The sequence below is a fragment of the Eucalyptus grandis genome, chromosome 7 (assembly GCF_016545825.1).
Source record: "Eucalyptus grandis isolate ANBG69807.140 chromosome 7, ASM1654582v1, whole genome shotgun sequence".
Lineage (NCBI taxonomy): Eukaryota > Viridiplantae > Streptophyta > Magnoliopsida > Myrtales > Myrtaceae > Eucalyptus > Eucalyptus grandis.
Genome location: NC_052618.1, coordinates 19858256 through 19881184, shown reverse-complemented (window position 1 = coordinate 19881184; position 22929 = coordinate 19858256). Strand labels below are relative to the sequence as shown.

At 38.6% G+C, this 22929-nt stretch overlaps 1 protein-coding gene across 1 annotated transcript; it reads right to left on the bottom strand.

The window, feature by feature from the left end:
- Window positions 1–8556: 8556 nt before the first annotated feature.
- Window positions 8557–13819, bottom strand: LOC120295407 (KH domain-containing protein HEN4-like). The gene is given in 10 exon segments (XM_039316523.1): window positions 8557–8880; window positions 9572–9683; window positions 10262–10398; window positions 10504–10797; window positions 11517–11783; window positions 11875–11982; window positions 11984–12328; window positions 13101–13704; window positions 13706–13785; window positions 13787–13819. Coding segments are annotated over 10 exon segments (2100 nt in total). The 5' UTR covers window positions 13805–13819; the 3' UTR covers window positions 8557–8745.
- Between the last annotated feature and the right edge of the window lie 9110 nt (window positions 13820–22929).

Genomic DNA, 22929 nt, shown 5'->3' with positions numbered 1-22929 from the left:
GAGACCGCAAAAAAGACTTGGGTTGGCTTGCTGAGCTCTCCGCGATGATTGAAAAGAATGGGCACCACCTGTGGCCATGGCTCAGGAGGGCCACCTAAAAAAAAGTTAAGAAAAGGGAAAGAAAAATATAAAAAAATTATTTTAAAAATTCAATAAATATTTAAATATTTAAAAATATCAACATCGTTGTCGGCTATGTCACATGAGATAACTGACACCCACATCAGCAATTTTTTATGTAAATTGGCCAAATAGATTAAATTGGTACCGATGTAAAAAGATTTCGGACTAAATTGGTTCAATTGAAAATTTTATGATTGAATTTAGCACCAATGCAATAGATTTATGACTTTTTTTTTATATTTTTTCCTAGTAATAAATTAGTTTTATGTGTTTGTTCACGAGTTTTGTATTTCTTCAGCGTGTTTGTTGATTTGTGAAGGGCTATGTACATTTGGTTTGGAGTTTGAACTATGTTATTCTACTATTGAATCTTCTAATACACGCAATATAATTATATGCTTTTCTCTTTAGATTTTCAAGATTTTAGACTAATCGATTGTCATATTGTTGGCGTCTCGCACCGGCAACAGCACCAGTCAGGCTCTACGGATGATAAAGGCCATGAGAAATAGAGGTCGACAAAATGCATAGAGACTTTTATAGGTTCCTACATAGTTTCCAACACCAAATCATTCCATCGGCCTTTTTTTTTTCCAGTTTAAGTTGTTTCACATTACTATCACTTCAAGATTTTTTTTGACCTCATGATAAAATAATTGCATGGACTCAAACCATGTGGGCCCTGCGAATCATATAAATCAAAATCTACATCAATACACATGGGATCCACATGATCAACAACGGTAAAAGAATATTAAAAGTGTCAAAAGTTATGTATGATACTCACTTTAGTGCCAAAATTTTTCGTAGGATCACTTGAATGCCAAATCGGAAAAAAAAATAATCACTTGAGTTTTAATGGCAAGAAATTCCAACCAAAATAATACATGACTTTTATAATTAAAAATTTTATATGACTTGGCATATTATATAGTCCATGTGGAATTTCCACATGGCATGCTTAGCACTGAAGTGATCACTTTTTAACGATGAGTGGCACTGAAGTAATTACTTTAAACAAAATTTGGCACTCAAATGATCATCATTTAAAACTTTAGATGACATCTTTTAGGGATTATATGCTAACTGAGCACGCCGAACTGAGAAACTAATAAAATATGGCTACGTCACATTTCCAACAATCCAAATTGGAGTTAGGACTTAAGTGAACCTTTTTTTAACAAGTGGCACCTAAATAATTCGAAAAGAAAAAACTTTTGACACTAAAGTGATTACCATGCACAACTTTTGGCAATTCTAATATCCTTCCGGTCAACAACCAAGATTATTTGTTCCACCATAGATTCTAGTGTCCCTTAATGACCATTTGCGATGATCCTGGGAAACCCTATAATAGTTTTATTTTTGCAATGATTGTTTTCCATTGATCCGATAACATGATTACAATTGGATGTGGTCCTATGAAATCTTAGATGGTATCAAAGTATGAGTTCATGAGTTCAACTCTTTCGGGCCTCATTTGCCTCACCAATTAAATATATCCATGCTTAGCATTAGACAAAAAGACTAGACAAAGCACGAGGGGAAGTGAAAGAATATTTGAATATTGAACCACACTTTCATCTAATAGCTAAACATTTTAAGGCAGTTGGTAGTGGTCTCAAAAAATTTCGCAATCTCTAACAATGATGAACATATTAATCCCTCAATCCAACAATGTGTGTCCATCTCTCATATTCAATTATTTATCAAAAGTCACGTGAAAAAAGAGATTATAGGTTCTTGTTCTATCATCATATAATAGCTTAAGTCTAGACCCCTCGTACAGACAATATTTTGGAGCATAGTGTAGTATGGAGATAGCTTACCTCGACCCCTACCCAGGACTTTGGTATTTTGTATGTTGCACGGCCAATTTAGTTAGTTTGTAAATCTAAAATGTGAAATTAAAAAAAAAAAAAAAAAAGCAGAAATAAGTTATCTACACTCGTGTGATTTTCTTCAGGGATTAATGTTTGATTTCATTTTCACATGGTATTCATAAAAAGAGTATAATATTTTAAAAGACACGTGCCGAGTGCGATGTTCTAGGGTGTCACACCAGGTCACCCTTGCCAACGATCCATTGCACGCACTGCGATGCCTACGTCTGTTCAACGCCGCAACAGCGCATGCAGCGTCCATTAGAGGGGCGCCACCCATCAAAATGCTCACTTCAACGAGTTCTACGCGTCTGTCTGATGAAAGTCAATTTTCATCCGACAAAAATTCCGAAAATAGGCCAATTTTAAAGGTTCCAATGGCGGCTTCGATACTACTTGTAAACCACGAAAATAGCACCCTAGAATCACCATAACATAATTCCCAACACACTAATGGAGAAAGAAAGATTTGCGCACTTGATTTGGTCCATTATTCTTGATGCAAAATAGTGATGATCAAAAGTTCAAATACTTCTCCTCTATAGCTTTCTATATTGTTCGCTCAATGATGACTGCCTTTCACAATTAGCATTTAGTAACTACTCCTTATATGAGATTATTTGTGCATCAAGGTTAGCAAAGAAATTTAAGCACTATTTATAAAGTTTTGAACCACAAACTCTCTCATCCCAAATAGGCTCTACTCCGCCCTCACAAGTCAACCCCTCATTAAAGCAATCAAGACTCTTTGTATCTCACCTTATAAGACAAATCTCATAAAAAGATAAATATTAATCTCAATTAGTGTAGTTCACATTAGAAAAACTCACACTTCAATCACGACAGAAATCGAGTCACACCACCTCCGACCAATGCAATAGCGCTGGCCCCAACACAACCTCTAATAAAACTGCTAGAAAAAAAAAAAAAAAAAAAGCTTAATTGGTGAATAAGACGAATATGTTAAACCTTTGGATAGCTCGAGCTCCAAGAAGAGGTCTAAGAACCCACTGGCAGGTAGCGTAGTTGGTAAGTTCTTCCTCTTCCCACCGTAGGGTTGGGAGTTTGAATCTTCTCGTTGCTAGTGTCTTATGTGGGGGGCCCTAGTGGTGAGATCCTTGGCCAGACTCCCCCAAGATATTGACGCCGAATAGTGGCTTACAACAACGTTTGATGGGGCCACCAGGCACAGTCGGGTGGTGTGACCCTATAAGGGGCTCAGGTGAATCCTCGATCATCAAAAAAAAAAAAAAAGAGGTCTAAGAGATGCATAGCGCTTTGAACATTAGTCTCTCACTATGCTTTTCGTACAACCCTCGGAGTGGTGACTATGAAAGATGAAATGAAAGTCCTACGACAAAAATTTATTATATAAGGAAGAGTTCAGACCACTAAATAATGTAGAGCTGATGGTTTCGTTAGTGAACTATCATAAACCCGTGAGAATATATGCATGAAGAAGACTTTGCGCAGCTTGAGTCTCATCTGGTGTGCCAGAGATGACAAGCGTCCTCTCACTATTCCCGGGACGAGGTCCGTGCACTATGATCTTTGCACCAGAAATCTATTGAAAAGGCATCATAGGGTAAACTTAAGTTGAACTAAACTATAATAAATCCAAATCTGATTGCTAACGGTTGGAATACAGTAGAGAATGACAAGAATGGTGTGTCGACTTTTCATCTCTTGTATCTAGTTTTATCTGTCAGAAGTAATCATCAAGGATAATATACCAATAAGGACTTGCATTTCATGGCATTCTTTTCTCAGAGAAACAAAGTTAAGGATGAACTTACGTGGCATCGCCGTCTTAATAATCGTGTTTTACGGCTTTTCTGGTCTGATGATTTGATTTCAGTAAATAAATCCACTGGCACATTATGTACAAGTTGTCCGATTAGTAAAAGTTCTAGATTGTCATTTTCTTTATCCAATTCTCAATGTTCCCATCCATCGGAGAGAAAATACATTGTGATCTTGGGGACTAAGCCCAATTCTTTCTATGAAAAAAATTTCAATATTATGGGGTATTTATTGATGATTTCTCTCAATATGTTGGTTGTATCCATTGAAGCGAAAGTTGGATTTCTATGAGATTTTCCTATCTTTTAAGAAATTAGTTGAAAATCAGCTTGACAAGAAAATTAAAGTTTTTTAATCCGATGGAGGAGGTGAATTCATGAGGAATAATTTTCTCACACATCTTCATGAATGCAGCGTATAACTACATTTCTCTAGTCGAGGTACTCCAAAAAAAAAAAAAAATGGTGTTGCTGAGAGGAAACATCAACAAATTGTTGAACTAGGGCTTGCTACACTATTTAAGGCATCTACGCCACTCAACTATTGGGTGGAAGCTTTTACAACAATGAACTATTTAATAAATCAGCTTCCTTCAACTGCTTTGGGCAACCGAAGTCCACACTTGGTCTTATTCAAGAAGGACCCTGATTACTCATTATGTGAAGTGTTTGGCTCTCGTTGTTATCCATATTTAAGCAACTATGTAATGAACAAATTTGACAAGCGCTTTTTGCCGTGCCCATTCTTGGGACATAGTGAGAATCACAAAGGATATTGTTGTCTTCATCAATCTACCGGTCATGTTTATACATCTCGGCACGTTTTTTATAGCATTATTTTTTTTTAGCTTCTTCTTCTCAGATTTCTACCATGACCATGGAGAGGGGGAGCTATTGCAATGGTTCAACTATAAGTCCATCACAAACAAAAGCTTCGAGTAATCATTGGACCATGTCCCAACCTAGTCCAAAAGTTGATCAAAATGTAGGTTCACTAAAATATCTTGAATCTGCAAACATTCTGATTTTTTTCTCTTTTGATTTGTTACTTCAATAGTATACCCTGGTATCCTTTCAATGAATTTTCCATTTACTTAAACATTGAATAAAAGAAGAATGGTATGTCGACATTTTGCACCTTCACATGAAATGTAGCTTATGTAGTAAGGCAAAGAGCAAAGCTTCGTAGAACCAATAAAAGGATTAACATAGTTTCCAACATCCTAAACATGGATGGATAGTCAAAATATATTGAAATGGACGAAACCATCCATCTTTCATTATTGTTCGATAAGTGCAAATGTTATTTTTTTTTTCGGGTACTATTAGAATAAAGGATATTCTGCTGGATGCATTCACGTCTGGTTTCCTTGGAAACTTCGAAGTGTTTGTCGCCCAAAACAAATGCAACACTTCGATCGAACATATGATGAGGAGAGTGGCCGATCTGTGATTGTTCCGTAGCCCATGAGGCGACGTCTTCATCAGTTTACAAGAAGACGGCAAAGACTACGTAGAAACCTAAACTACAGACACACTTGCCATGTGATGCCAAAGAGTATCACTCCAGAGATGCTGATTAATCAAGACTTCCTGTCTTCTTCTTCTTCAATCCAGTGTATAAATACAGTCACATCTTCTTGGGAAACCTATCGAGCATCCAACGATCATAGCTCAAAATGTCTCCGAAACAATTCGTTCCCGCCCTCCTGCTCTTGATTCCCCTGACATCGGCGCATGCAACGATAAACGAAATCATTGACTGTTCTCTAGAGCCCCCCAGGGGAAACCAATATGCTGATGAATTGAACAGTGACTACAAAGCTCGTGTCCTATTTGGTGCGACCGAACAAGTTTTGAGCACCTTCAATCAAAAGGAAGGTGAGGGCAGGAGGTACGATACAGTAACTCTCCGAATTGAGAGCTTTGCTTCCCCACACGCAGTCGCCAGTACTAAAGACAACGTCATTCTGTTGAACGCGGATTAAGTCTGACGCTATCAAGGAGACATAAAAGAAGAGTTCGCCGGAGTGGTGTACCACGAAATAACCCACGTTTGGCAATGAACTGGAAACGGTATGGCCCCTAGAGGGCTTATCAATGGCATTGCCGATTATGTGTGATTGAAAGGCGGGTATGCATCCAAAGGCTGGCCGAGGAAGGTCTCAGGATCGAGATGGGACGATGGTTATGCAGTCACGGCTTATTTTCTCGACTACCGCAATGACCTCGAGCACAGCTTTGCCGCGGAGCTTAATGCTCTCATGAAATATTCCTACCCTGAGACGTTCTTCATCCAGGTGCTCGGAAAGTCTCTGCACGACCTGTGGCGCGATTGTAAACTTACTTATGGTACCACAGGAATCCCCGGTAAGCGAGGAGGGCCATCGAAAGCCAATCACATGCACCCGCCCCTTTGACAATTCCATCCCATGGAAGACAGATGATGTGCTGAAGAACAACGCCGACTTGAATTCCCTGGAGAATAACAATTACTTTCGCATAGAGTTCGATGGAGTTGTGCTTGACGCTAAGGACTTTCAACAAAATGACAATGCAGAGAGCGCACAAGCCTTGGGCTGGCTCGCTGAGCTCTCCGCCATGCTCGAAAAGAATGGCGCACCGATTCCATCGGTCAATTCAAGGAAACTAGACCCAAATTGGCAGAGAACAAAAGGTAGGACATCCAGATCGGAAACAGATATGCCCGCGACCAACAGTAAGCTTAACAGCAGTTTTATTCTGCTAGTAAGGGGGACTCGTCCATGATTATGCGCAGCCATGCTCGGTAATAAATAAGTGCTACGTTTTCGTTCGCAAGCTCTGTATTTCTTCAGTATGCTTGTTGGTTTGTGAAAGGCGCACGTATATTTCGTTTGGAAGTTTGAACTATGTTATTCTGCTGTTGAATCTTCTATGACACGCAATGCAATTCCCTTCTGTTCTCTATAAATTTTCAAGACTCTTAGACCTGTCGATTAGACCTGTCGATTGTATTGTACTGTCGGCGGCTCGCCGGCGACGACAACAGTCTGGTTCTACCTATAACAAGGCTACGAGACGTGGAGATTGACACACGATGCATTTGTCGTAGAGACTGCAATAAGTTCCTGAGTTTCGTACGCCAAATCATTCTGTCAGCCTTAGTTCTTGAAGGAATTATTTCGCATTATTGCCACTTCGAGATCTTCTATGGCTTCCTGAGAAAAGTACTTGCGCTGACCCAATCCACGGGGACCGGCTTAATCATAAAAGTCTAAAACAAGTTAACTATACGTGGGATTCCCAGGATCAACGATCAAGATTATTCGGTCCAAATTCTAACAATAATATGTTCTTAGTGACCATTTTCAATTATCATAGAAAATGATGATAATTTTAGGGTGAGTTCATTTTACAGAAAATGAGCAATATGAAAAATATTTTCCAAAAATGATTATTTTATTATTTAGAAAAAGTAGTCAACAAAAAATATTTCATCAACAATAATAATCTATACTCAACTATTTTTGTGGACGATGAAAAATTTCCATTTATTTTTTAAATGATGTAATCTATTATTTTTGAAAAATGTTTTCCAAGTCATTCATTTTCCGTTCTATTTTTGGTTCAATGAACGCACTCTTATTTTTGTTGTGGTTGCTTTATATGGTCAAATGGAGCCTTAACAAGGGTCTCAAGGATGTAATTAGGCATCGGTATAGGTCAACTCTCAAAGTACTGATTACATATTACACAAACAAACAAACAAACAAAAACGAAGAAGAATAAGTCGGTGCATTTAAAACTGTAAGGTTTTCTTGATCAACTTGTTTACAAGGGCATCAGTAGCGGTCCTTGACAAAATTCATTTTGTATCTATATACAGATTGATCCCGTTAACTTGCGCAATTCAAAACTAATTAACAACGCAAAACTTGTCTACTTTTGCTTGTTCTCGCCCGACGTAAATACAGAGCAGAAATGGCGAGACCGTAGAGAACGTTTCGACCTGTGGAAAGGATTGTACACTCCTTACCATATAGATGAGAATCCATCTCCATTTTCAGACAGGTATGACCTATCCCATTTGTCTCATTCAAAGTTGCACGACCAAAGAGTGCTGGCTGTACTTGCCCATACTACTCCATTTTATGAAAATTAGGAACTGTTTATTTTGTGAAAAATAAATAATTTAATAAATATTTTCTTGAAAATAATCGTTTATACCACTTGAAATAATTAATCACTGAAAAACATTTTCATCATCGATAACAATTTATGACTAAACATTTTCATGAGCGATGAAAATATTTACTGTTCATTCAATTTTGTAAACGACATAATTAATCGTTTTTAGGAAAAAACATTTCGGAATCAATCATTTTCTATGAAACAAACAGAAACAGAATCATATCCCTAAGATACAAAAATAATCAAGGCCATTCAAAATCCCCAGTCCAAAAATTATCACTCCTGCCTTAGTATCAACCTCAACAGACACCAAGTCGCGGCATCTCCGACCACCGTCATGGCAATGGCCCCAGCTCACATCTCTCCCTCCCAATCTCTCCCTCTCCCTCTTCACGGCTCGGCCGATGCCCGCATGGGTCCTCATAGCACCTCTAGAAACTAGAAGGAAACTTGATGAGTGAATAAAAGGATATGTATAAAACATTTAAGTAAAAGTATAGAGTCCCTGGCCTGCAGAAAAGAATAATCTAAAGAGAAAACTTGATACAATGGAGACTCTTGAAATAGACATTTTATTTTTTCAATTTCCTATTTTACAATGTACAAGAATGAAATATAAATATCTCTCTGCAGAAAAAGAATAGCTATGAAATTTATGACAAAAACCTTTCCAAATGAATTGGCTTTCTAATGTTTGTGTACCCCTTACAGAGAAGAAACTGCTCAAAAATGCAGAGCCGATGGTTTCGTTAGTGAATGTGTAGTCATGAACCGGTGAGAATAAACGCATGAAGAAGACTTTGCGCAGCTTGAGCCTCATCCGGTGTGCCAGAGATGACAACGGTACTCTCACTTTTCCCCAGACGAGGTTCATGCACCGTAACCTTTGCACCAGAGATCTATGGAAAAGGCATCATAGCGTAAACATAAGTTGAACTGAGCAAAAACTTATACCTACAGATTAAAATACAGTACAGAATAAAAAGAAAGGATGAAAGTATTATGGTAATTTCCATTTACTTTAATATTCAAGAATAGAAGAGTGGTATGTTGACATTTTGCACCTTCACGTGAAATGTAGTTTATGTATTCAAGGCAAAGAACAAAGCACTGAACCAATAAAAGAATTTCCATAGTTTTCAACATCCTGAACATTAATAGTCAAAAGATAAAGGAATGGAAATTTTGGCACATTGGCCATTCACCTTTATCAAAACCTAAAAGATCTCAAATTTGATTCCTTCACCCTCTTTGCCTTCAAAACAAGAGTGTAGTCTACAAATTTTTAGGCCAAAAGAAACAAACAGAAGTATCAAACACTAGTTGAGACAAGATACTCATGTATTCCAGTGTATCAGTCAACTCGAGTTCAGGGAGTAACAAGGGCACATAGCATTGGGCAAGAATATAATTGGCCTTCAAAACATGCACAGAAACGGTGCTTCTGTAAGATGAGGGCTTAGACAGAGTGATGGAAACATTTCAACTGACTACAAACACAAATTGAAAAGTAGAGCAGAACTTTTGTTTGCCAAATTAAGCACACCAAATGAAACAGGTAATCTGTCAAACAAGCATGTATGAGTCTACCTGTCTCAGTCTACTCAAATTGCTACCGTTCTCCCCATACACACAGTGGATGACATTTTCAGGTACAACGATCTCGACTGTAGTGTTCGTCACAATAGCAGATTTACTCCCACTGCACCAGGTAGGTTATGCGGATTAGTAAACAGAAGAGTTGCAAGGCTAAAACTAATAAGTATACTTTCTGTGGTATCCATTACAAATTCCTGACATTAGTTAGGCACTTCACTCTATGCGTATGCACAAGACAAGCATCGTTTACATATCTCGCTGCAATTGAGTAATTTGGTCTCTACAACTGCAGACATGTTTCAAAATTCACTAATAGGAAAATATTAATAACTTGGAACTGAATGGCTGTTTGCAAGATTCAAGAACAAAAACTGAGAATCCCAGTTAACAGCAGTCCCACAAAGAGCATCAATAGTGAATTAATGGTTAAACAGTAACATGAAGGTCTCTTGCCATGGACTGCCATGACTAAGTCTTCAAATACTAAAATCAATTGGGCCAACTTTCAAGTGATAAAGGAAATCTAGAACATGGAAATTGCTCAATCACACCCTCAAAAAAGAAAGAAAAGCCAACATGATCCATAAACCCAAATCCTTTCTACCTTAAATGCCACCTCTCATATTCTTGACAAAATAAGTAACGCGATATGCTCTTATAGGTAGACCACAGACTACTGACCTGCCAAGTTCTGTACCACTTCTTAGTGATGTCAAACCTCTGCCAACATCTGAGTTGCTCCTTTGTGGAACTCCAGCAACTCCCTGCAAACCTCTGCCAACATCTGAGTTGCTCCTTTGTGGAACTCCAGCAACTCCCTGCAAATAAAAAGACCATAGAGGTGAATGTGTTCAGAAAAATATCCATTTGATCCCCACATACATTAAGTATGCACCAAAGAAATTTGAGCAAAGAGAACACACCTGTGATGTCCACAACCTCGGTGCGGAAGGATGATCAAGATGATGCCTTAATTCAAGTTGATCTGTACTAGCTGTCAAATTCATGTATCTGCTAAGACCTGGAGAATCACCAGATGATGTGTCCAAACCCAGAGCAACAGGATCCTTTAGTCTTCCATAAGGACTACTCTCTGCCAAAACAGAGGCAGCCGTCCTGCTTCCCAAATTGTTCGATGAGCTGGAAATAATATTATCTCGTAGTCTACCAGTTATATTGTATAACGCATTTTGAACGTTAGAAAACTCCCCTGAAATCTGCATAATAGACTAATTAGAATATGGTAGAAACCTATGTATATCTGCAAACTATTCTCAACAAGTTGCGTTCACTAGACATGCTAAAAGTTATCAATATGGTCCACACACATAAGAACCTTAGCATACACACAAAGCTATCATCACATATCAACCGTACAACTTTTAAGAGTTTCATGTAATTCCCCCAGAATATTAAGAACACTGTAAGAAGCATCTAATTAGCATGAATTCTCGTAAATCTGGGAGATGGCACATCTCTCAGCGGCTTACAACAGAATCTGCATAGAGGCTCCAAAACGTACAAACTCTATTTTTTTTTTTTTGGTCCACTATATTGTGCTTCATCTTGCATAGAACATAGGCCACATTTCTTGTGCACGACGAAGATGAATCACAACATGATAACATAATTGTAATATTTTCATGAGACTCAGGTCATTTCCAAGCATCCATGAAAAACCTTGAGAATCAAAATAGTTGATTCTTGATAGGTGGATAAAGCTTGCCTACTTGCAAAGACAAACAAGCAATCCGACAAAAAGATTAATCAACTCTTGAACAGTTGCACCACGATAGTTTTAGGCCTTTGGCATCATATTCAAACTGTAGCATACAACACTAACCCCATGTTGACTTGAATACTCAAACTGTTCATACACTCAAGTATATTTTCTGCAAGAAATTTATGGTAAATTTAAATAGCTGCGGCATCACACCTGTACCACTCCATCATCCTCTGAAGCACACTTAGGGACCTGGTCACCCACCATTATCCAAATGTTAGCTCCTGTTATCCTCCGTGTTTCTGAAACTATAGAGCCTCCTTTTCCCAACAAGCAACCAACGAGGTTCGACAGGACTACAAGACGAGCAGTAACAGGACCTGAGCCAGAATCGAGACCCTTTTCGGTGCCAGCTTCAATTGACCTCTTGAAAACAAGAACAACAGCCCTTTGTGCAGGTGAGTAGTGTGATTCGGGATTCTGCATTGTATTTCAAAGCCAACATCACATACATTACAATCCATCAAAGGCTAACTGGATGTAAATTAGTAAAAGATACCAACTAACACACCTCAGAAGCCGTAATAGTTATTAGTCGCTCATCAGACTCAGCGACAGTAGGTCCAACACTTATTGAAGCACCTGATTCATTCTGAAGAGCCTTAACAATGGAGCCCCCCCCTTCCAATGACACCTCCAACCCTGTCATTGGAACAAAGAATCCTGTAGCTAACTTCTTGCTTAAGTGCTTTCGCTTCAATGGTAGGGGCCCGGTCCACTTCAACAGCCAAGGGATGAACTCCTGCACCATAATTAACTGCTCCACTTGGCATTGCGGATAACCCTGTGTTCCGCTGAGGAAGATCTCCGTAAATTTCAGGCAAAGTATGGAGGGATAAAGAATCAAGAGTTCTGCCACCAGTCGTCCGAGCCTTGTCGGGTATCTTATCAGCTGGTGGACATTCTTGAAGGCAGCTAGAGACTGCAACAAGTGCCTTCTTTACTCCATGAACCTCCCCTTCAATCTGCCACATAAGAGGACACTTACACACATAGCAACACCACAATAATAATTTTAAAAGGAGAAACATCGGTTTATTCCTTATGGCATCCTTGGGCTCAACAAACTACACTTAATAAAACTGCTTTCCCATATTCTAGTGACACAAACAAATGATAATAGCATCATAACAAGATAAGGTTGAAACTCTGAATAAAATTAGCAGACAAGCCGTTTGTATTCCTTATGTAACAAATCTTTTGTGAGTAGACCACCCCATTGCCCTTCCCATGAGGTGAACCATAAGGTAGCAACATCTAATTGATCATCAATGCAATATTTTAGACAGCAAAAGGCAAGGAAATGGGAACAAAAGAAAAAACACTCCGGTTCTCATTCATTAACGAACAACAGTCAATTTTATCGGTCAAGGAAACCAAATGACATTTTGTACATGTAAACTTGCAGAAGCATATTTCAGAGACATCTCCGTCTTATCACACATTAAAGTTTCTCAGAAGACCCTGGATATTGCTCTCACATTCTTTCATTCACTTAAGGCCGCAGCAAGAATCCTAGTTAAGTCATATCACTTAAAGTAACAATCTTCCAGCGGAAAGCCAAACAGGGCCTCGCCCCGATAGTCACACCAGCTATTTCATGCTGATTCAAGATGTAAACTTTCTTATACATGCTAAAACCTTTCCAAAAGGGCGCCCGCGCCGCAACCATAAGACTCTTTAATCATCTATAAATGGGCATAACTCTACCTTGAACATTGCAATCACTAGCCTTACCTCTATCATTTCTTCGCCGGCAGAAGCGCATGCCGGCAGCTGCTCCGTCAAAACCCTAATCTTGCAGCCACTTTCCTTCCTTATCTTCTCCACAGTCTTCCCTCCTTTGCCGATCACCGACCCGGCCTGGCTCTTCCCCGCCAAAACCCTGCAAGAAACCACCCCAACCCCCACGGAAACTCCGTTGCTCTCCGCCGCGACTTCCAGGATCCTCTCGAAAACCCTAACCAGCGCCTCCTGCGCTTTGGACACCTCCACCTTGCCCTCGACATCGCCGCTACCATCGCTCGCCCCCGGGCTCTCGTCACGGCCCTCGCCGCTGCCGCCGCCGCCGTCGGGCGAAACCGAGACCGAGACCTTGGCCGCGACCGCGCTCGGGGCGATCACGGTGATGACCCGGTCGGGCGACTCCTGGGGCGCGTCCTCGACCCGAATCCTCGCGCCGGTCAGCTGCTGGAGGTGCTTGACGGTGGCGCCGGACTTGCCGATGACCCCGCCGATGCGGGACGCGTGGCAGAGGAGGCGGAACGCCGCGTGGCCGGGGCACGGAGAGCGGCGGCGGCGGGGCCCGGGAGCGCTTGGCGGCGGCGGCTGCGGCTGCGGCGGCGGCGGCGGCGGCGGCGGGACTGGGGTCGGGCATCGAGGCGGCCGAGGCTTGGGACATGGGACGGCGCTTCGCGGGGAGTGAGGAAGCTACTGCCCATGCTCAGATGAATTCATGAATGGGGACAAGCCGAGGTTTCTAGAGAGAGAATGTAGAGAGAGGGGACGTGGTTGTGACGATGGAAGTTGCAGATACGAGGAAGAGGAAGAAGGGGAAGGGGGAGAGCCGGTGCTCAGCCGGTTGCCGGTTGCCGGTTGCCACGAGGGTAAATCCTATTTTCTCGATTTTTATTTTTTCTTTCCCCAATTTTTTTTTTTTTTTTCCTAATCTTGAGAACAAAATTGCTATTTCAATGAATAACCCGGTTTCGTCGGCTAGCACGATAAAAAAGAAACAATAACTTTGAAGAGAGGAGGGTATTTTGATCAATTAACATGAAAAGAATGAGCCCGTAACGACGTAACGATTGGGTTTTTTACCTATATTTTCCGTACCCAAAAAGGCAAAAATTAACCGTCTTAACTAATCGTGGAAATCATGCCGTCATCTTTCGATACGACTAATACAACAAATCAAGATATACTAATAAGTGAAGCTAGAAAAATACCCAAAACATGTCTCGTCTTTTGCTTAATGACGGTTTGTGCATGCTCTACTTTTGAAAATACCATAGGCATGTGCCTGAATCATGCGCTACAATTTTACACTTGTACATTAATTGCCTCCATGTCTATTTACGAGAACGTCACATTCTTTTCCTAAAGCATCCATCCCTAATTCTCCAATTGTCACACCCACCCACATTACTTAAAATTAGCTAAAAACCAAACCGCCCAAATCTAAACAAGATGTCATGATAAGTTTATAAGGAGAAGCAATTTGGTCTTTTTGAAGTGCAGTTTTGTTTAGAGGCATGTAAACAGTAGCAATCATAAGGTCGAAAAGTGATTTTTTTTTGGTTTTTTTCTTAAACAAATTTTCCCTTTATAAAATGAAAATACTTTACTGCCTGTACAAATTATGCGCAATTACTACATAAATTTCTGGGGCAAGTAAGGTTTTAAGCCATATCCATGCTTAGTTTGTGAAACTAAAAAACCACACAACAATCATAATCTTTTCCTGCGAGTTATTGAAATCTATTTGCATTTCTTATTTAAATTGGATAAAACCGAATATTGAAGTTATTAAGATAATTGCAAGTACTTTTTATAGTTCAATTTAGGTACTTTCACTCTTTTTACAATCTAAATTTTATCTTTTCTAATAAGATCATTTTTCCGTTACATAACTATTCTCGTTTTTCTCCACATGCCAGTGTGTAGAATTTGCTAGTCTAATGGAATGAATCTGTGTATATATTATAGGATTCTTGGCGGCACAATTGCACATTTCCTCCAATTAAAGCTAAAGAAAACTTTTTTGACAGAATTGCACCGGGAAATGAGCAAGAACCAAACCATTCCTTCTTTTGCAATGAGAAAAAGTGAGCAAAACTTCCTCTATGTGGTGCTGCCAGAGAAACCTGTTGGATTTTACAAGGTCCAATCTACTTATGTGACTTAACAAGTCTAATATTTAATATTTGATATATGCCCAATTTAGTTAAATATATATTATGGGCAACCTATTGTGACATCTAATTAGGTACGTAGAATTCATATCTTAAACCTTGATGGAAGATTGAAATTTGGCTGCTCTAGAGTTGGTCCAATCACTCACTCTATGTAAGATCTATTTTCAGTAGAGAATGTATGCATTTCATTATCATGCTTCTGCCATTTTCACAAAATTATTGAGAGAAAAATACACATTCATGACAACCATCATAGAGGAGAGTGGTGAAGATTCGTGCTCACAGGAAAACATATTCTCACTCATTGGATCAATAATGACTACGTTTGATTCAGATGCGCTATATTTATTAATTGTATATCATGCTCATGTGATTGAAAGATGTTATTATTCTAATATGTGGTATCAAAGCATTGGTTTATTCAATGCATGAACATGGTTATAATGTTTATTATGATCTTTCGCCCCCTTTTAATAATTGATTCATAGTATTTCGTTGATGATGGAATAAATATATAATGATAATTAATTTTTAATATATTATGCAAATAATATCTTTGATTTGGATGTTTTTGAATTTTTATTAACAAAACGTCTTAAATCAGTAAATATTGTTGTATATTTTGGTTATTGTTCTATGATACGATCATTGAATAACCTAATCTTGTGTTGTTCCCTTTTCCTTTATTCGGCACACATGTGATTGGAAAGCGAATATTGTTAATGGCGATTGGGTTGTGTTAAAATTGTCAAGTATGACTCTATGATGACGAATATATTTTTTATTATTTTTTGTGGTTCGAAAGTATTTGAGTAGTAATCAGCCCAACATAAGATTATTATTTTAAATAGATTTAGATTATGGTAAACTATCTTATGTTATGCTCATGATTAAATTCATAACTAGCCCAATGGGAAGTTAAGATATTTAATTTTGAGTACAATGATAATATGATAAGCAAATAAATTGCTAATACGCAAGTCAAGTTAATTTTGCCCAACAGTGATTTAATTTTATTTATTATTGTCTTATGAAATTTGCTGGTAAATTATGAAAGAATCCATTTAATGTGTTTATAATTGGCTCAACGGAAGGTTATAGATGATTCTAGGATTTCCTTTGATAAGGTTTTGTGTATTTTACCTTTCCATGTAAATGAACCATTTATTTTTCAATTTATTGTGATAATGAATAAAATTATTTCATTTATTTTTGTGGATTTCTTAAAGGTACTAAAGTCATGAATGTAATTTTTCTGATCTAGCATACAATCCTGCTACTGTTACAAGTTATCTTTCCTCTATTGAACAATTGAGTGGTACAAATTTCAAGAAATGGAAAGAGCAAATAAGTATCATTCTTAGGATCATGTTTTGGACTATGCCTTACAAGTTGACACTCCTGCTAAACTCATGGCTAAAAGCTCAAATGAGCATAAAGCTACTCATGAAATGTGGGAGCGATCCAACCGCAAAACTCTAATGATTATGAAAGGTTCCATAACGACAACCATCCGAAGAGCCATACGTGATTCTTCTAATGCCGAGGAGTACCTTGCTCACATTGAAGAGCGGTATGAGAGCACTTCCAAGGAACATGTTACTGCGCTCTTATTTCCAAAAGGATTATTACCCGTAAGTATAATGGAATTAATGTTGTTCGTGAGCACATTACATGGATGAATGATATGGCTACTCAACTTATGTCCTCATATATGGAAATCTTTGAAGGTTTCCCTATTCACTTTATCATGACATCTCTTCCTACGCAGTTTGGTCTTTTTAAGATCAACTATAGCATGTAAAAGGAAATGAGTGAGCTAATTTCTATTTGCATCCAAGAAGAAGAGTGGCTAAAATCTGAACAACTTGACAATGCTCATGTAATTACCTCTGTTTCAATAAAGGAAAATGAAATATGTATGGCGAGAGTGACAATAATGGAAACAAGGGTACCCAACCGTATAATTGACAAGGCAAGTCCCTCTGGTTCAAAAGGACCGAGTGATCCTAAGTGTCACTTTTGTAGAGCTAAAGGAAATGTGAGGAAAGAATGCTCAAAATTCCAATAGTGATTGGAGAAGAAAGGTAATACTTTATCAAGTCATGTTTGTTATGAGTCCTATATTGTTGATGCTCCTTTAACTACATGATGAATTGATGTTAGTGCGACTCTACACATAAATAATTCATTGCAGGTTTCCTTTCAAGGAAGAATCTAAATGGAGGGGACCATTACATTGTCATGGAAATTGGAGCAAAGGTTCTAGTTGAAGCTATTGGCATTCTTTGTTTAGTGTTGGAGAGTGGTTTCAATTTGGATTTAATTGATATTGTTTATGTTCCCAATATTTCAAAACTTGACGCTTATGATTATTCGTTGAAGTTTGAGGATAACAATTGTTCTATTTCTCTTTATGGTGAGACTTTTAATTATGGTTTGTTAGAGAGAAACCTCTACAAATTGTGTTTAAATTCTTCATTTACTAAATCATTAATTTAATGAATGTGAATGATGAAGTTGCTAAAACGATAAGAGACGAAAATCAGAGAATGAAAATTCCTCAAAAATATGCCATGAACATTTGGGCCATATATCATGAGGTAGAATGGAACCCTTATTAAGAATGGAATTCTATATTCTCTAGATTTCTCTGATTTTGACACCTTTATTAAATGTATTTAATGAAAATTCCCAAAGGGCAACAAACATGGAGCCACAAGGAGTGGGGGATTTTTACAAATCATCCACATTGATATTTGTGAACCTTTCTCAACTTGTGGTATTAGTGGTCATAAGTATTTTATCACTTTCATCGACATTTGCTCACCTTATGGTCATGTCTAGCTTATCCATGATAAATTTGAAGTGCTAAACATGTTTAAGATCTACAAAGTCAAAGTTGAAAATCAACTACCTAAAGATCAAACTTGTAAGGTCTGACCATGGAGAAAAATATTGTGGAATGTTCTTCAACACAAGTCATAATCCTAGTGCTTTTGTTTTATTTTGGAGAGATGTTGCATAATTGCTTAGTATATAATGCCGAGTGCTCGCCAGTAAAATGGTGTTGCCAAGCAACAAAATCGTACTATGATAGATATGCTATGAAGTATGATATGTCATAACACTCTACCAAAGCATCTTTGGTTGAAGCTCTCAAAACAGTCATGCATGTCCGTAATCGGGTCCATAGTAGATCTGTAATTAAAACACCTTATGAACTATAGACAAGAAAGAAATCGAATTTGGGATATTTTCATGTAGGGGTTGTTTAGTTGAGGCAAAAATATATAACCTACAAATGAAGAAACTCAGGCGAAGGACCATAAGTTGTTATTTCATTAGTTACCCTGAAAGATCAAAAGGTTTTAGATTTTACTGCCCTTCACATACCAATAAATTTAATCAGACTAGGAATGCGATGTTTTGGAAAATGCCGATTATATTACTAGCAAAATAGTAGACCTTAAGGAAACTCGAGATGAAGTTTCTACTCAGGTTCAAATTTTAGTTCCTATTATGCAAGGTCTAGTGTACTATTACCTTCACTAGAAGGTACTTAACGAAGAACCTCAAAATATAAAGCTTATTCTCCCTCAAATTGATGAAAAACTTTTAGAAGGTCAGGATGAGAAAGGAAATCAACTATCTCTAATAATTACATCATGTATTGAACTCAATGAAAACTAATGATGTCTTAGACCTAGTAAACTGGCCTAAAGGGGCCAAAGCTGTATATATATAAAAGAGCTTAGCTGGACCCTAAATGTAATGTTCAAAGGTATAAAGCCAGACTAGTCATAAAAGGTTTCACTCAAAGAGAATAAGTGGATTATAACAATACTTGTTCCTCTGTGTCAAAGAATGACTCTTTCATAATAGTCATGGCCTTCGTAGCTCACTATGATTTAGAGCTACATCAAATGAATGTGAAAACGGTATTTTTTAATGGAGACTTGTAAGAAGATGTCTATATAGCACAAGCACATGTGGTTGAGGACAAGGAATGCATCAAATGTAAACTAAAAAAGTCCATCTATGATTTAAAACAAGACTCAAGATAGTAGCATCTTAAGTTTCATGATGTGATCAGTAATTTTAACTTTAAAGAAAATGTAGTGAATCAGTATATATATATCTTCAAATCAATGGGAGTAAATTCATCATTCTATTATTGTATGTAGATGATATACTACTTGCTAGCAATGATAAGGACATGTTGCATGAGACCAAAAAAATTTCTTTCACGTAACTTTGAAATGAAAGACTTTGGTGAAGCCTTTCATGTAATAGGCATTGAGATTCACAAAGATAGATCTCAAGGGATCTTAAGATTATCTCACGGAGCCTATCGTGAAAAGATTCTCAAGAGATTCAACATGCATAGCTGCTCTTCCAGCATAAGGGTGACAAATTCAACTTACTACAATGCATTAGAAATCAACAAAGCTTGAGCAAATGGAGCATATTTCTTATGCATTTGCTACGGAGTCTTATATACGCTTAAGCATGTACTCACCCAAACATAGTGTATGTTGTTGGAATGCTTGGCCGTTACCAATTAAACCCAGAAATGGGTCATTGGAAAGCAACTAAGGAAGTGATGCGTTACTTACAAGGTAAAAAGATTTTATGCTTACCAAGAGAACAAATAACCTTGAGGTTGTCGGTTATTCTGATTCTGCTTATGCCAGGTGCATTGACATTAAGAAATCCACGTCAATTTACATTTTTATGCTAGCTGGTGGACCTATCTCATAAAGAGTGCAAAATAGTCCTTAACTGCATCTTCCACTATAGAGGCTAAGTTGGTAGCATGTTATGAGGTGAGTTCTCATGATTTATGGTTGACAAACTTCATTATGGGGCTAAAGGTAATTGATACTATTTCAAGACCACTAAAAATTCACTGTGACAGTCGGGTTGTTATTTTCTTCTCAAAGAACAACAAGTCGAGTGGTGCATCCAAACACATTGACATTAAGTACCTAGTGGTAAGAGAAAGAGTCCAAAATCAAATTGTGATTATGTCACATCCCGAATCTCGGCGTGCGTACATCCCTCGGTGGTTGATCAAATTGTGACATTCCGGACACGTCGCCAACCCATTCGTTTTATTGCACATGCATGAGCGAAATAACAATCCCTAGACAACAAACAAACATGGGATAGAAAAGCAGGATAATCAATTTAAACCAAACCCACTTTATAAACACATCCAGTTTAAACACATAAGGTCTGACTCAAAAAGAAACCTCTAGGCCATCTACACTCAGGACCCTTCAGCCTCGGGCTCTAGATTCTCCATGTTACGGCCCTGAAATTGGTAACCCACGATGGGGTGAGATAAACATCTCAGAGAGTCTACACTCTAAATCCCGATTAGGAAAATAATACACCTAGAGGCAGCCTACACACACATCATAGATGACTTACCTCGCATCGGCTCCTCCCCCGCACATCGGCACAGTTCATATAACATATGCATACATCAATGTATTCGATAATTGAAACGCCTCACCTTAATAAATCAATCAATCACAGGGTTCCGATTATAAGACCAAATCGTTGTGACACGTCACATTCTGTGCTATACAATTTTGTCCCATAATCAGGCACGGTCAAATCATTCATTCAGGCGTTCCAATTAATTACAGCCCCACGGGCACAGCCTACTCGACATTCGGCGGTCTTCCGGCATAACTAGGCATCATCTCTCCCCATCGAGCACGGCAACATCTACCTCTAGACGGCAACCGAAGGAAGGAGCATCGGTCCGGCCTCTACCACGATCCGGCATCCGTTGTTAAGGGCATTCCACACAGGAGCATCAGTCCAGCGTCCACTATGATAGGCATCCATTGTTAGGGGCATTCCACATAGGAGCATTGCATCCCCAACTTTCATCGGGTGACGGATCCTCATAGCGATCACACGCACATCCAGTCTCAGCTAAGGACATTGTACTTTGCACCAAAATGCCTCAATTTAAATAATGTGATTAGCTTATTTTCTTCATATTAAAAACATCTAGTAAAATAATCGTGTGTGGGTACACGGTCAGCTTGAGTCATAGAATGTGATATTCTCTCTTTTAAAAATCCCACTATATGATATAGTACATTTTTACTTCAAAAAGCCAACACCCGGTATTTTCTAATAAAATACCAAAAATCCATAATTTTGGAATAATAAATCAAAATTCACCAATCATCATTCAATTGCATAATTTAACAATCAATTGCACAAATTAATTACACCACGACAATCGGCTTTGAAATTCTAACAACCGACTATCGAGTATAATTTCCAAAAAATATTAAATAATTAAATAAATTACAAAATAATTAAATAAATTACTAATTAAGCTATATACACTAATCTAACAACCTAATTAACTTAATTAACCAATCTAACCTACCAAACTAATTACCTAAAGTCACGAACCACCTAATTAATGTAACTAATTAACTAAATAACTAATTATACTAACTAATTTAACCCTTAACCATTTCTAGGCCTAAGCTAATCGACTACTTTATCACTAATCCACCTATAAGTGTCATTAGCATCCTAAGTAGGGATTAGGAGGTAAACTCACCGGTTTAGCGCTAAAATTGGTTCACGGCGACGGCGGTGCGGCGACAACCACAACTTCGGGTCTATGGCAATGCCAAGGGAGGCTTGGACCGGGCCGAAAAGGCCTTACAATCCACGGCCAAGGACTGTCTTGGCTCTGTGGAAGGCTGAATCGTGGGCTGCTAGTGGTGGCGCTGGCGGGGCTACTCGGTGGAGGACACAGGACTTAGTTGGACTGCAAAGGGAACATTGACCGTGGGGGAAAACAGACAAGCGGAGGGGTTGACATTGAGGGGTTGACTCGGTGAAGTGGAGAAGATGGGCAGGGTTAGAGGATGCGCGACAGAATTGGCATCGTTGGCGTTGAAGGTTTGCGGTCAACTAACTATTGAAGGGAATTAGTGGGATGGCTTCATGAGTGGAGGGCTGGCAGTGATGGAAGAAATGGAGGGGATGTTGTTCGGTTGATGGTGGGAGTGTGTGAGCTACAAGCAGCAATGGCAGAGGGAGAGTGGAGGAGCTGAACTTTTCGAAGGAAATGAAAGAGAGGCAGAAGCGGCGAAGGAGGGGAGCAGTTGGCTTAGCATGCAAGGGAAGCTTAAGAGGAAAGAAAGTCAAACAAAATATCCAACCCATCAAAGCTTGGTCCCGTAATACTTTTTTTTTTTTTTTTTTTTTTTTTTGTCTTTGGAGGAACCGCTTTGTGCCAACAGCCACCACGTAAACCCCTAGATGACACTAGCCCAGGACCCACTACCAGGACGCCACACGTAATACACCTAATGATCGCATCTGCGTCCTACAACTTGCGTTGCAAAGGGCTTCGAACACTGACATTTCCCTTTAAAGGTAGAGTCTACCCCATGAGCCACCACGGTCGGTGGTTGGTCCCCTAATACTTTCTTGCATATTATCCCCACAAATAACCAATTTTGGACAGAAAAATGGTCATTCTCTCTCCCATCCAAATTCTTTTTTTTTTTCCAAAATGTCCGAAATTCAATTTTTCTGAAAAATCCCGAACTCGACGAGAATTCTTGAAGGATGAGTTGACATTCCTAAAATAA